Raw genomic sequence first — 15,265 nt, forward strand, 5'->3', positions numbered from 1 at the left:
ATATCTGCAATGTATTGAGGTCCTAGGCCATTGAATGATTTAAATACCAGTAGTAATACTTTAAAATCAATCCTAAATTTAACTGGGAGCCAGTGTAAAGACCTGAGGACTGGTGTGATGTGTTCATATTTTCTGGTGATAGATGATAGTATGCTGATTTAGTTATTGCTTTGACATGACTACTGAAACTAAGGTCTGACTCTAGTGACACACCGAGATTCCTGACTTGATTTTTAGTTGTTTGACTCCTAGAGTGAAGGTATGCGTTCACCTTGAGAACTTCATCTTTGTTTCCGAACGCAATGACTTCAGTTTTGTCTTTGTTTAACTGAAGAAAGTTTTGACACATCCAACTGTTGACTTCATCAATGCATTGGCACAGGGAGTCAATTGGGCTGTAATCGTTAGGCGATAGGGCTAAGTAAATCTGTGTGTCGTCTGCATAGCTGTGGTAAGCAATTTGGTTCTTTCTCATTATTTGGCTCATTGGGAGCATATACAGCTTGAACAGGAGTGGCGCAAGAATTGAGCCTTGAGGGACTCCGCATGTCATGGATGTCCACTCAGACTTATGGTCTCCTAAACTCACATAATAACCTCTCCCATCTAAGTATGACCTGAACCATTTTAGGACTATCCCAGAAAGCCCCACCCAGTTTTCCAGCCTGTCAAGAAGTATGTTATGATCGACAGTGTCAAATGCAGCACTAAGGTCAAGTAGTACCAGCACTGATAATTTGCCTGAATCAGTATTTAAGCGAATATCGTTTATTATCTTTATGAGCGCTGTCTCTGTGCTGTGGTGCGGTCGGAAACCAGACTGAAAATTGTCAAAGGATCCATTCAAGCTCAAGAATTTGTTCAGCTGATTGAAGACAACTTTTTCAATGATCTTGCCTATGAAAGAAAGATTTGAGATCGGTCTATAGTTGCTTAATATGGTCTTATCCAGATTGCTCTTTTTCAGGAGGGGCTTGACAACTGCAGTTTTCAGGTAGTTTGGAAAACTCCCAGAGAGAAGTGAGGCATTTACCACTTCTAGAAGATCTGCTTCTAAACTGTTTAACACACTTTTGAAAAATGATGTGGGAAGTGTGTCAAGAGCGCAGGTTGATGTTTTAAGGTGCTGTACAGTTTCTTCCAAAATTTTGCCATCAATTTCTTTGAAATCAGACATAGTAACTAATTTCTCAGGTGGTTTGATCTGTCTGACCTCAGTGCAACTCAAGGATGTGCTGATCACCTTTCTGATATTACTGATTTTCATAGAAGAAAGAAGCAAACTCACTGCACTTGTTCTCTGAGAGCATTTCACTGGGAATCTGGCTTGGAGGGTTTGTCAGTCTCTCTACAGTAGCAAAAAGAGTGCGTGTGTTGTTTAAATTGCTGTTTATAATATTTGAGAAGAAAGTCTGTCTAGCTTTGCCTAGTTCCATATTGAAAGCATGAAGGCTGTCTTTGTAGATGTTATAATGGACTACAAGTTTAGTCTTCCGCCACATGTGCTCTGCTTTTCTGCATTGTCTTTTCATAGTTTGCACTGCTGTTGAGTTTCTCCAAGGTGCTTTTTGTCTGCCACTCTTCTTCCTGACTTTCCCAGGAGCAATATCATCAATTATACCTTTAACTTTTGAGTTAAAGGAATCAAGGAGAAAATCAACAGAGTCTGCAGATATGCTTGGTGTTAAGGATATAGCCTTCATAAATAGCACACTAGTGTTCTCATTTAAGCATCTCTTCTTGACAGACACCGATCTAGCTTCAGTGGCCGGAGAGATCAATATATCAAAGAAAATACAGAAATGATCAGACAGTGCTACATCCTTAATAACAATTAATGAAATGTTTAGACCCTTACTGATAAGTAAATCTAGAGTGTGTCCACGATTGTGTGTGGGTCCATGTACATGCTGAGTCGGATCAAAAGTTTTTAAAACAGTTTTGATTTCTTTTGCCATATTGTTCTCTGCACTATCTATGTGAATGTTAAAATCTCCTGCAATGGCAAAACAGTCAAACTCTGAGGTAATTGTTGATAACAGTTCTGTAAAGTCCTCAGCGAAGGCTGGAGAGTATTTTGGAGGCCTGTAAATAATGATAAGTAAAATGCGTGGAGCACCTTTCAACACAATACCCAGATATTCGAAAGAAGGGTAATTCCCAAATGATATTTGCTTACATTGATAGATATCTTTAAAAAGAGCAGCTAGACCCCCACCTCTCTTAACAGCTCTGCAGACACTCATAAAAGTAAAGTTAGGAGGGGCTGCTTCATTGAGGATTGTTGCACTGCAGCTGTCTTCTAGCCAGGTTTCATTTAGAAGCATAAAATCCAGGTTGTTTGTGGTTATTAAATCGTTGACTAGAAGTGATTTATTTTTAAGTGAACGAATGTTTAAAAGTGCTAACTTAACAGTCTTACTTTTTGTCCCCACATCAATCTTACTTTGACGTGTAATAGGCACCAGATTAGTTAGGTTTGCTGTACGGCTATTGAAGGCCTTAGATTTTCTATCTTGTAATAAAACAGCAATAGAGAAAGATACAGGCACACTGGGTTCCCGCTTGTTCTGTAAACATTTGAGAAAGTTACTGTTATCAGAGCGGGGACCCAAAACACATCACTGAGAGCTGGTATCAGTTGTTTTTGGTTCACCTCGAGTAGATGGAGGAGGGTGTGGGCCCTGGCGTTGTGGCAGAGGCCGAAGAGCTCTCACAGGAGGGGGAGGGCGAGCTGGGCCCGCAGGCTTTGGTGGTAATGGTGCCTGTCGTTTTTTGGTTGGTATCTGGGGGCTTGCAGCAAAAGAGTGGGATAGTCTGGTTCCAGCATGCACCAGTTCTTCCATTTTCTGTGAGAAGCACAGTAGTGGCGATGCTGGAGAGAGGGATAGCGTGTCTGGTGAAAGGGGCTGTTGCTCTGGTGTTATAGGAGGTTGTGATATGTTGTCCTGGCTTCCCTGGCTGTTTTCCAGGAAGTCGTCCTTGGGTGCTGAATCTTCAAGCAGTTCTGATAAGTCTCTCTGTGGGCAGGGCTCAGCTGAGATTGTGTCCGTGAGCAGAGGTTGTTGTGGCGGAGTGGTGTTATCATTGTCTTTGTGTGATATGTCAACCGCATGTCCATTTTGCTGCTGAAGTGAAGTCCTGTGGTCATTCATACTGTGTCCAGGTGTGTGTGTGTGCCGTTCAGATTGAGTGGATTGGCACAAACTGCAGAAGGATGATTGAGGGAGAAGTAGAAATTGTCCTTTAACACTCTTGAACCAAGTTTGTTTGGGTGATGGCCATCCCGATGAAAAAGTTGTCTCTTACTCCAGAAAAGATTGAAATTGTCAATGAAGTTTACTCCGTTCAGTGTTTCCCCTACCATTATATAAGGGGGGCGCCCCGCCCTCCTAACGGCTCCCCCCGCCCCCCTTGAAGGTCAATAAATTTGATTTGATTTTCTTTATAGCGCCAGATTAAATTTTTTAATTTTATTACAAAAACTAAATAGCCCTTAAGTAATATGTTATTTATCTTATTTCCACGATGGCATGTCTTTTCTGTCTGTGTTTGCGCGTTTACAATTATCCCAATGAGTGCGCAAGCACGCACACTCACACACAAACAAACACTTGCGTCAAATACAGAGCACTAGCGGACAGAGAGCGCGCGGCGGGAAATATGTCGCTGAACTGAAGATGGCGAGTAGCAGCCGGAGTAGCTCTCCTGCTCCAAGTACCAACGCCCGTTTCACACATATTTCGTTTGCAGTGTGTATGTGGTGATTATTGTTTTCCGTACCCATGTTTACAGAGCTTTCACACTGCACGCGGATGCAGTCCGTCGATGATCGATCCGTTCCAGTTACGGTGCGTATACAGCAGTGCAGCGATCGTTTCCGCACCGAGTCTATTTTTGCCGTTTATATACCGTCTATGATTTTTGCTGTGCTGCAAACGCTGAATTAAAGTGACAGCGCATGTTTCGTGGTCAAAATGAACACAGATTGACCTGAAAGTGTAGTCATTTCACCATAAGTGCGATTAATTAAATAAAATGTATGTATTTATACCATAAATTTATTTAATTAAAATAAAGCATTATTTAATTAAATACTACTATTATAGTACTACTACTAATAATACTAGTAAAGCAAAGAAAACTACAATTTACCTCAACAAGGCGACATAATGACATTCGTGGAGGTGGAAAAACAAGTTCTTTGTGACATGCAAGATTTATTGTATTAAAATTGAAATGCAAAAGATTTTAATATAAATACATGGTTAAATATTTTACCACTTGCTTGAGCAACTTAATATATAATTATATAGAAGTAATGCATTGAATAATTCATTGTTTAAATTATGTTTAAACGTGAACGCGCGTTCACAGCAGTGCTGCGTCTGACAGGATTATTCTCTCCAATAAATGCATCATATAAATAAAAACTTCTCACAAAAAAAGCCCATTTAAAATTTGTTTGTCATAAATGTATTAACATAACATTAACGAACAATGAATGAGCAATATATTTGTTAGTATTTATAAATCTTTTTTTAGTTGTTAGTTAAAAAATAAAACTATTTAAGCTCTGGTCCATTAATATTAACAAATACTTCTATAAATTTAACAAAGGTTATTTGCAAAAGTCAATTTTAAAAATATTTAAATATGTTTATTTTATTTTTTTAAAGAGATATCTTATGTTAACATTTTTTTTAAACATTTGTGTTTTATGTTAACTTTTACAAAGCATTACCCTCCCAGACAACCAATTAATGTGACAGATAGATGGATAGATAGATAGATAGATAGATAGATAGATAGATAGATGGATAGATAGATAGATAGATAGATAGATAGATAGATAGATAGATAGATAGATAGATAGATAGATAGAAAGAAAGAAAGATAGTGTCTTGTGTCAATTTTCCCCAACCAACCAAACCCCAAACCTGTAAACCTAGGGGAAACACTGCCGTTTATATTGCAGGTTTTTTGCAGCCATGTATTTAGCCCAAGCAACCGTGAAAACCTGTTTGTTCCTCTTGCTGGGAGAGGTCCACTGATGAATGTTTAACCTTTCAGTCTTTTAAGTGTTTCAAAAAGTTCATTGAAGTCCTTCTTAAGGAGTTCTGACTGCTCTTTATGAATATCATTCTTCCCCACATGAATGATGAGTCGATTTGCAGTCTTATGTTTCATCAGAATGTTCTGAAGTTCCCTGTTTATATCAGAAGTTGTTGCTTGTGGAAGGCAGCATGTAGTTGTATCCCTGCCGCTAATGTTTCTGATTATGGAGTCCCCCACTATCAGAGTCCTGGGCTCGGCTGCGCTCTGAGCTGAGTGCCGCTGTCTGCTCGACCTTGAGCGCCAGTTAGCATCAGTGTTAGCTACTGGCTGATTCAGTCTGTGTTCGATCACATTCATCACATTTGGGGATTCCTCATTTACATTCATTAGTACTTCAAATCTGTTCTCAAGATGTATAGGCGGTGGTAGGAGACCAGTGTTTGCAATCCTTGTCAGAGCTGTATCTGGGGTAGAGGATGCTACTGCGGCAATATGTGATGCTCGTGACAATCTGATGTCTCGAGTGCCTTTGGGTCTCGCTCCCTGTTTGTGCCATCGATTAGTAAGTCGATCGGCTTGTTTCTCTACCTGTCGAGGAGCACTAGTTTCATGGGACTCACCGGTATGCTGAGGGTGTCCATGACGAAGCTCTGTTGTGTGCTCCGTCTGGTTTGGTGGTCCCGTAAGTAACTTTGTTTCGAGAACTGCAATCCTTTGTAAAAGTCTGTGGCAGTTAGTGCAGCAAGTAGATTCTTGAACCTGAAGAGGCATTTTCTCTCTTATCCGTATGAATGTAGGCAGTTGTGTTTTCCTTTCCCGGAATGTAAGCTGGTCGGGTAAAATAATTCTGTTTTTATAGTAATCCAAACTTTGTTGTCTGAGCACTGTGCTGTTTGCTGAAGTTAAAATTAGGTGATAAAAGGAAATGAAATATAAAAATATAGGAGATAAAATGTAAAAGCGATAGAGCAAAGCGCGGAGCAGTAAGCAAGAGCGTCCGAACAGTAGCTGAGCAGGAAGTTAATTCCTGCTCAGTGGCTGATTTGTAGTTTGTACTGTTGGGAACTTTTTCCTTCTTCAAAGAAGAGACCAGGAGACGTTGGGATCGCGTTCAAACAGAAGTTATTCTTTATTGAGAACTTCGCTGTACGTGGCTGCAGTTCTTCCAACAGTCTAAAGTACATTGGCTTTACATGGTGTCTTATAGACATTTTAGGAGAAGGGACATTTGAAAGTGAAGACAAATTAAAACAAAGCATGCAACAGGTTTAGGTAACACCCTAGACTGAGGGTCTGGCCAATCCTAATTAAATCAGCATAACAGTCTATTGCATTGCTAATCCAATCAGCCTAACGATTCAATGTCTGGAGCTGGGACTTTGGCTCCAAGAGCCATTTGGGCTCCGAAAGCCATTTGCAGAACAAAAGGTGAGATTCTCAGTGAATCATTCGTGTGCTAATCCCTTCAGTCTGAGTGAAACTGGGACTCCCAAGAGCCATTAAAGACAATAAGGAGAAAACAGGAATTTCAACTTTGCTGATAAGAATCATTATTTTAACCTTAACCCTCTGGGGTCTGTGGTGTTTTCTGGCCCTGGAGGTGTTCTGACATGCTCTGACATTTGTGCTTATTTCTGTTACTTGTGACATTTTCATGGCTAAAGTCTAATTACACTGTATTCAGCACAAACTCTGCTACAATTATATATTAGCAGCATGTGTGTAAAAGTTTGTAGTTTTGAGATAATGACATTTATGCGTGGTTTGTGAAAATACAAAAAAAAATTCATGTAGCCTAGAATATTTGCTCCAAAAGTATGTGAAAATCACCCTGACTGCTCATTCAGATAAGACAATATATTGATTTAAAAATTGTAAGACGTGTTTTGTGTGAAAAAGCTTTATGCGGGAGGCGTGATCACCTCATTACTATGTATGTTTTCGCACCTTAGAAAGACAAAGACACTCCCTAATGGCCCTATTAGGAGCTTATCAGGGCCCATCATTCTGAGCAACCTTGCACAAAGAATGAGGAGATTTAAAAAAGAATGGCTGTTTGATTGTTTGGATTTATTTACGACACAACAAAATCCAAAGATACACAACAAATGACAAAAAAGCACATTTTTGAAAAAATGACCCAAAGACAGAGACCTTTGTGCCATTCCTAAAAACATTGTACATACCTTTGTAACGAATACGACTTTGGGTAAATTTGAATTAGCTCAAGAATATAGGGAATTTTGGAAATATTAATAATTATGACTCATGGTCATAATTCATAAGTCGCATGTACATTTATTTTATCAATTATAGAGATTAACTGGTTCTGTAACTGATCTAATCGTTATTCGTCCAGCGAATAAAGGTGAGATTATCGCAGTTAAGAAGGGTTATCTCTTTACAAACTCCAAGAAAGTTTGATCTCCTGGCCACGGACATCAAACCTTCTGAGTTTATTAATTAAAACTACTGAATGTAGTCTAATATCGAGCTTGTAGCTTAAGATCTTTTGTTTCATTGACTTTAGAATGGTGGGTTTTCAAACACGGAGACAGTGAAAAGTATTTATGAATTTTAATAAATGCATAACTAGAGATTATATGAGCTACGAATATAAACGTACGTAAAAATAATAAAACAAACACACATTTAACCAAACAAGAAAATACGTGATCAGGATAACATGAAATGAAAGAAAGAAAGAAAGGAAGAAAGAAAGAAAAGCTAGTAATTATTACATACAGAAACCTAGATTCACGAGACAACCTGGAAAGCAGTTTTATCAGATAAGGTTTGTTCTCTGTTCGGCGCGAGGCTGAGGCAGGACAAGAGGGTGGTGTCGATCCTGTTTCTGTTGCGTCTTCAGGTGCCGCGAAGTTTAAAGGCTCACTGGATGTAACATTACCGAGAAAGTTCGTCTTCCGTGCGGAAGAGGCCAGAAATCTTGGTTTCTAAGGCAGCAGGCTTTTACATGTCGCGGGGGTTTGTGTCCCAGAGGCCACGGCGAGGCCTGTTCAGCTGGTTGCCATGGAGCTGCGCTACACGTGGATGAGGTCCGGGATGAGAGCGACCGGAGAAGAGAGGAAGTGGAATCAGCGGGGTCGAAGAAGGAAGAAGAGCGAGAAGTGGGGGTCTCTTCCTTTTAACAGACAATCTGTTTACGCCTTGTTTTGTGACAGAGCGAATCAAAACTTCTGATCTGTAGCGGGAAGATGTCTTCTTTGTGTGAAGAACAACACGCCCCCTTGTATCATATGTCTTCTGAGCGAAATAATTAATATTTCCTCTTAAGATTATACATACAGAATAATACATCTTACGATAATACTATGTGCGGGACTGGTTGAATTAAAACAGGACGGTCCGACAGATATCAAGAATTACAGGTAGATATTGGACACACATAACATTACGTTCATATGCATCATTACACACAAATAAAGCTTGATTAAACACACAATAAAATTGTCAGTGTTTCCGTTATGGCAAACGACGACACTTTGAGAAACATAGGAATACATATCCACCTTCAGTGGCTTGTTATGTGGGGGGGAATATCTGTTTCAAAGTCCAGAGTGTGTGTTCTGGAATGTCTTACGAACGTAAAGTTTTATGGTCTGAGGTAGGGTTACCACAAGACACTATTGAGGAACTTCTTTCAGTGAACATTTAGAATTCAAACTTATACTCTAGCAAACCACACTTCTATTATAAAGCAAAGCTAATCACACACATACATATCGGAAGGTATACACTCAAGAGCCATATTTCTACATGAAATGGTACTCAAGGGAGGTTTTGTGTGTGTGGGGGTGTGTGTGTGTGTGTGGGTCATGAGGTTGTAAAGTCACAGGGAGTCCATGCTGACATGGGGGTTTTAGAATGGTTTGTGCAGAACAGGGTTCCTTTTGTGACTAAAATGTTCCTCTGGGGAACAACAGATTGCAATTTTGACTGTTCATGGTAGACTTAGCGGCACCATGCACAGACCCGTTGTCTGAAAAGACAACGAAGGATGTGTTTGGAGACAAGGATTTACTAATTGGAACAGCATGTGACCGCATGTCCGGCATTGTCGCTACACCTTTCATTTCCAAGGTGTTTGATTTTCACTTTACCATGTTCATATACAGAGACTCATGTGAATGTTGGTGTCAGCAGGACTCAGTGGCATCTGGTCACTGAAAAAAAAAAAAAAGTGTAAACTTTTTAAAATTCACAAATACACACACACACACACACACACACACACACACACACACACACACAAATGTTTCCAACAATATATAATATAATGAACACCAGGTTTGTTGTGCCTTGTAGGCATAAGCTACGCGCAGTGCTGCATAAAATAATAATAGCAATAACCTATAGCAGCCTATAAATCTTCCAAAAGATTTCAGTAACAACTACGCTAGAGAAAAATATATTGATTATCATATGTTACTTCAAATGTTTCCATTCGTAATCGTTATGATGATATGAAATGAGATAATAGTAAAAACAACCTAATGTTTGGTGCGTTTTGCTTTTCAAACGCGATCGCGCTCCAAAATATGAAACATTCAAACTCACAGCACGCTCCAATATATGAAACATTCAAACGCACCGCGCGCTCCAAAATATGATACATTCAAACTCACAGCACGCTCCAAAATATGATACATTCAAACGCACAGCGCGCTCCAAAATATGAAACATTATGGTTACCATATTATACATATCTACGTTTGAGCAGATATCCACAAACACAGTAACAGTAAACACGGGTCTAAATATTCACCATATATCTAGCAACAGTTCAACTGCAATGTGAAGTTTATGCAACAATAACATAAACTAATAAGTAAGAATTTCTTACCTTATATCTTTCTTGTCTTCAAATCACGTTCTTCTTCTTCTGAGGTAAATCCAATGTTAGCTCACTGCGTGTCTTCCAAACTTGACGAAAAACAGAGACTTATGAAGTGTGGTGTTTTGTTTTTTGAGGTAATGAGTGCGTTCGCATTCCATGTGGAGATTTGCATGTGAATCTCTTTTGCGCGCGTGGGCGTGGTCGAATTAAAAATAATTAGCAAGCATTTGAGAAACTGGACATCTTGTTGGTTTTATACAAATTACTTAAACAGAGAATATTTGTTTGAATCCGATCATTTAAAAGCACACACTTAAATGTTTATGAAGATATATGGCTCATAAATGTGTGACAAGTATTCACTGAGTTTTGTTTCAGTTTATAGACGTGCTCAAGAAAAAAAAGTTCACCGCGACGGAGAGGCAGAACGCACACCCTGTTTATTTTCTTTATTTTACAAAAGCACAATGTTTTGATTTGATTGCAAGTGGACACATACAAAAGTAGAAATATCACAGATTGTTTTTTCATATTTATTTTTTCTGTATGACCATAAATGACGGCGTATTTTAAGTTTATGTTGCTGCTATGTGAAAAAAATCCAGCAAAACGCGCTGGCGCGTTTGTCGACCCCAGAGGGTTAAAAGCTAAATACAACATTCTTTACCGTGATGTTTTGTATGGAAGCATATTTGAAATAGATTCTTAAAATTTGTTATTCTTCAGTACCACCAAAAGTTTCTCTGAGTTTTCGGATTTTTTCGGATTTTCCATTCATTTCCTATGGTCGGTCATTTTTGACCGGGAGGAAGCTAAGTGTGACTTTTTTTTTACGACCCTTTAACATATCCGAATCAAGTCCATGATTTTTTTGTGTGTTCAGATAGCTAATACAGCTGAGTCACCAAGTGTCATCCCATTCCGATGAAGCAAAAAAAAATAAAAAATCGAAACGTACAAGTTTTCGGTCATTTTTGACCGAAGAAGCCCAGAGGGTTAAATGTTGATAAAAAACTATTGCAAAATGATGGCGTTTCCGTTAACCGATGTTATGCGACTAAAACGTTATTTTTCCCTCTAACGTCATTCCCTCTAACGTCATTCCATAAATCATGGCAACGGATGTTGGTAGTTTTACATATATCGCAGCCACCGCACTAGCCATTGTTTTCAATCGAAGGAGACATAGACGTGTTATCCAAGCATTATTGGCAAGGGAAGATGTTAACGTAAATGTTAAACACGCAATTTCACCGTGTTTCCATTACCCTTCAAATTGCACGAATTGAAAATGTAAATTGAAAATACACCCATTGGAAAGACGTCAATTTCGCAAAAACTTCATGCTCGCATGAGGTGGTTTTTCAGGCTGTTCGAAAAAGGAATATTTTGCTAAATATTTCGCTCCTTAAAGTATAAGGGGCTTTCCTTGCCATTAAAGCTTGGATAACACGCCTACGTCTCCTTCAATTAAAAATAATGGCTAGTGCAGTGGCTGCGATATACGTAAACCTACCAACTTTTGGCTTCTCGCAAGATGAAAAAATTATGTTTTAGTCGCATAACATCGGTTAATGTGAACAGCATCAATTTCACAAAAGTGTTTTATCGACATTTAGAAAAAACCGCAAAAGTTTTGCACAAATCATAATGGAAACGTGGCTACAGAGGAACTGTGAATGATCGTGTGAAGAATAAGTTCAGGTCACCTGTAAATGTGAAAAATCTGTTTCCATTGTAGTTTGCGAAATATTCCTTTTTCGAATTGCCTGAAAAACCACCTCATGCGAGCATAAAAATGTTTTTTTCGAAATGGACGTGTTTACGAAGGGGGAACTTAATTTGTAATTTTTAGTTTGCTCAATTTGAAGGGTAATGGAAACGCGACTGTTTCTCAGTTGTATATTCACGTATGTCTTGTGTTGTAGGAGTCTTGAATATTACAGTCAGTGCAGAGGCAGAGGCGTCCCAGACTGTGTGTGACAATGAGATTGTGAGCGTCCCGGAGAGAGGACGCATTGACACGGTCACACGAAGTCTGCTCGTGCAGGTCAGCACACGTCATCATTTACTCATGATCTTAATGCTGCTTATGTATGATGTGTTGATGTGATTGATTTCTGCTGCAGGCGGAAGGAACTGAAAAGACAGAGACTCGCAGCTGGTTACTGTGTCCAAAGGGTTAGTCTGCAGATATTTCATATGTTTTGGTGTACAAGCGCTGATAATGCTGCAACCCTCTTTGTCTTCTAAACACAAACTCCAACTTCATGAAAATAAGTACACATTGCATAGAGGACATTTTGAGGACACACCAAATTTGAGGACCAATAGAGGGAGCTAAAATATGCTCATATGTATCGGACATTTTTCAATTGAGAAAGTTTAAATTTGCCTTACATGACAACTGTAGTTTAGTTGTTCAGCTGTGCCAAATTTTGAAATTGTGGCCATTTTCTCCCCTTTTCTAAAGTGCTTGAATCACAATAATTCCTGTTTGTGATTATATTATTATTATTGGGACTTTACAGGTGGTATTAAAATTAGGGCTGTCAAACGATTAATCGCATCCAAAATAAAAGTTTGTTTACATAATATATGTGTGTGTATGGAGTATAATTATTTTCGATATATAAATACACACACATGCATATATATTTAAGAAAAATGTGTTATTTATATATAATATAAATATATATACACAGTATATACATACAAATAATTCTTAAATATATACATGCATGTGTGTGTATTTATATATAGAAAATAATTATACACCGTACACACACACATGTTATGTAAAGACAAACTTTTATTTTGGATGTGATTAATTGCGATTAATCATTTGACAGCCCTAATTAAAATGTTTATAGCATAACTCTGCTGATCACTGATGTGTTTCTGTCTGTCTGGTTCATAGGTGACAGTCTCTCAGAGGAAGTGGCTCTGACTCTTCCTAAAGATGTGATAGAGGGATCAGCCAGATCCTCTGTTTCAGTCATTGGTAACATTTACAAACATGAGCAGAAATGAGGAGATTGGCTTTAGACTTATAAAATGTAGTGAGTGTCATGTGTGTATGGTTTACAGGCGACATATTGGGTCGTGCACTGAGGAACATTCATGGATTATTACGGATGCCGTACGGCTGTGGAGAGCAAAACATGGCTGTTCTTTCTCCCAATATTTACATTCTGGAGTATCTGGAGAACACGGAGCAGCTCACCTCGGCCATCCGAGAGAGAGCCACAGGCTTCCTGCAGAGCGGTGAGAGGCAAAATCATGTCAAGAAAATACTGAGATGGTTTGATACCAAATTATACATTATTTAACACTCAAACAAACTGTTGAAGTGTTAACCATTATCACACTAAACAGGATACCAGAGACAAATGAACTACAAGCATTTTGATGGATCATACAGCACATTTGGTTATGGTGAAGGGAATACATGGTAAATATATTTTCACTATTACTTTTGTTTAACAGAAATAATATCAAGCTAATCTACAATAATAAACACAATTTACACATTTAAAAAATTGTCTCAGTTCAAATGACTTGTTTTGAGATTTATGATGGATGGAATTCATTGAAACACCTGATGACTTTTTTTTAATTATATCTTCTACACCATCAGGTTGACTGCCTTTGTGCTGAGGTCCTTTGGCAAAGCACAGAAATACATATTTATTGATCCAAAAATTATTCAGAGTGCAAAGAATTGGTTAATAAGCAGACGGGATTCAGACGGCTTTTTTATCCAACAGGGAACACTGTTCAACAACAGAATGAAGGTCTGTCATCTTCTGTCTATCTCTCTATCTATCGTCTTTATTCAGACTTTCTCAAGCCAACATCACAGTTTGTCTAGATGAACTTTCCTTCAGTGGTTTGAGTGTGTTGCTTTATTTATCCTTTATTTCTAATAAATTCTAGGGTGGGGTGAATGATGATGTGACCATGACTGCCTACATTACTGCATCATTGCTTGAACTGGAAACTGCAGTCACAGTAAGTTCATCTGTAGGAAACATGGTACACTGTTAAAAGTGATCAGTTGACTTAAAGGAGCAGTTCACTTTAAAATGAAAATTACCCCATGATTTACACACCTTCAAGGTATTCTAGGTGTATATGACTTTCTTCTTTCAGACAAATACAATCTGAGTTATATTAATAAACACTCTGATGCTTTCGAGCTTTATATTGGCAGTTTGCCAGATTGCAACTATCAGTTTGAAGCTCAGAAAAGTGCATCCATCCATCATAAATGAACTCCACACTGCTCTGGGGGGTTAATAAAGACCTTCTGTGGAGCACTTTTATGATGAATAGACGAGCTTCTTTGAACTTCAAACTGATGGATGCAATGATGCAATCCACTGCCATTATAAAGCTCAGAAGCGTCAGGGTGTTTATTAATATAACTCCGATTGTATTCGTCATATGCACCTAGGATAACTTGAGGGTGAGTAAATCAACTTTAACTTAAAAAAATTGAGGAAACCTGTTGCCTCAAAATTAAGTAGGTATTAAGCTTATGCTTATTCGAAAAAAATTAAATAATGTGGAATTGTCAAGTTCACATAACTTAATTTTTTCAGTTAAGAATTGAGTTTATTTACTTAATAATTTTAAGGCAACGGGTTTGCTAAAAAAATTTAAGTGAACTGAATACCTTTTACAGTGTAAAAACTCATCGAAAAATTACACTCACAGCGTCTATTCCTCTGTGTTTTTTTTGTCACAGGATCCTGTCGTCAGTAAAGGTTTGTCATGCTTGAGGTCCGTCATTGAGGATGTCAATAACACTTACACCACTGCCCTGCTCGCCTACACTTTCAGTCTGGCTAGAGACACGGACACTCGACAGCAGCTTTTCAAGAAACTGGAAGATGTTGCTATTTCAGATGGTAAGAGGTTTGTTTCTGATGACTTTCTGTTGTCTTTTATGACTGTACTATTGTTTTTAGTAACACTGTAGAAAACTGTTCCATCATTAATGAATAACTACGCAGGAACAAATGAGTTACACACTATTAACATTCTTGTAACTGCATTCTAGTCATTACTAGTGTGTTCCCATGATCTTCACTTTAGAATACTGATCCAAATTATTAGTAGTTAGTACAACCTTTAGAAGGATGTAGTAACACTTGAGTCATTACTAGTGGATTACCATTATCCAGTAGCGTACCGTGGGGTTTCAGTCAGGGCCTTCAGTAACGATCTAACCCCACCCCCCCACCCCCCATTCTATTCGTTGAAATCTTACAAAACAAAATGCACACAAACACCCTGCTTGATATACAACCACTGATGAACATTCGAAAAAAAAAAAAAAAA

The 15,265-nt window shown here is 38.4% G+C and overlaps 1 protein-coding gene across 3 annotated transcripts in view; it reads left to right on the forward strand.

Annotated features, from left to right (window-relative positions):
- The window catches only part of LOC311090801 (alpha-2-macroglobulin-like), a 76,946-nt gene that overhangs the window by 43,238 nt on the left and 18,443 nt on the right, over window positions 1–15,265 (forward strand). For all 3 annotated transcript variants that reach the window (XM_084126337.1, XM_084126339.1, XM_084126338.1), the window contains 8 exons: window positions 11,845–11,966; window positions 12,046–12,097; window positions 12,837–12,920; window positions 13,007–13,183; window positions 13,295–13,370; window positions 13,557–13,713; window positions 13,856–13,930; window positions 14,670–14,832. In XM_084126337.1, the coding sequence (XP_083982463.1) occupies window positions 11,845–11,966; window positions 12,046–12,097; window positions 12,837–12,920; window positions 13,007–13,183; window positions 13,295–13,370; window positions 13,557–13,713; window positions 13,856–13,930; window positions 14,670–14,832 (906 nt within the window). The remainder of the gene's footprint in view (window positions 1–11,844; window positions 11,967–12,045; window positions 12,098–12,836; window positions 12,921–13,006; window positions 13,184–13,294; window positions 13,371–13,556; window positions 13,714–13,855; window positions 13,931–14,669; window positions 14,833–15,265) is intronic.

Source organism: Abramis brama, assembly GCF_963993115.1.
Source record: "Abramis brama genome assembly, chromosome: 10".
In the NCBI taxonomy this organism is placed as follows: Eukaryota; Metazoa; Chordata; class Actinopteri; order Cypriniformes; family Leuciscidae; genus Abramis; species Abramis brama.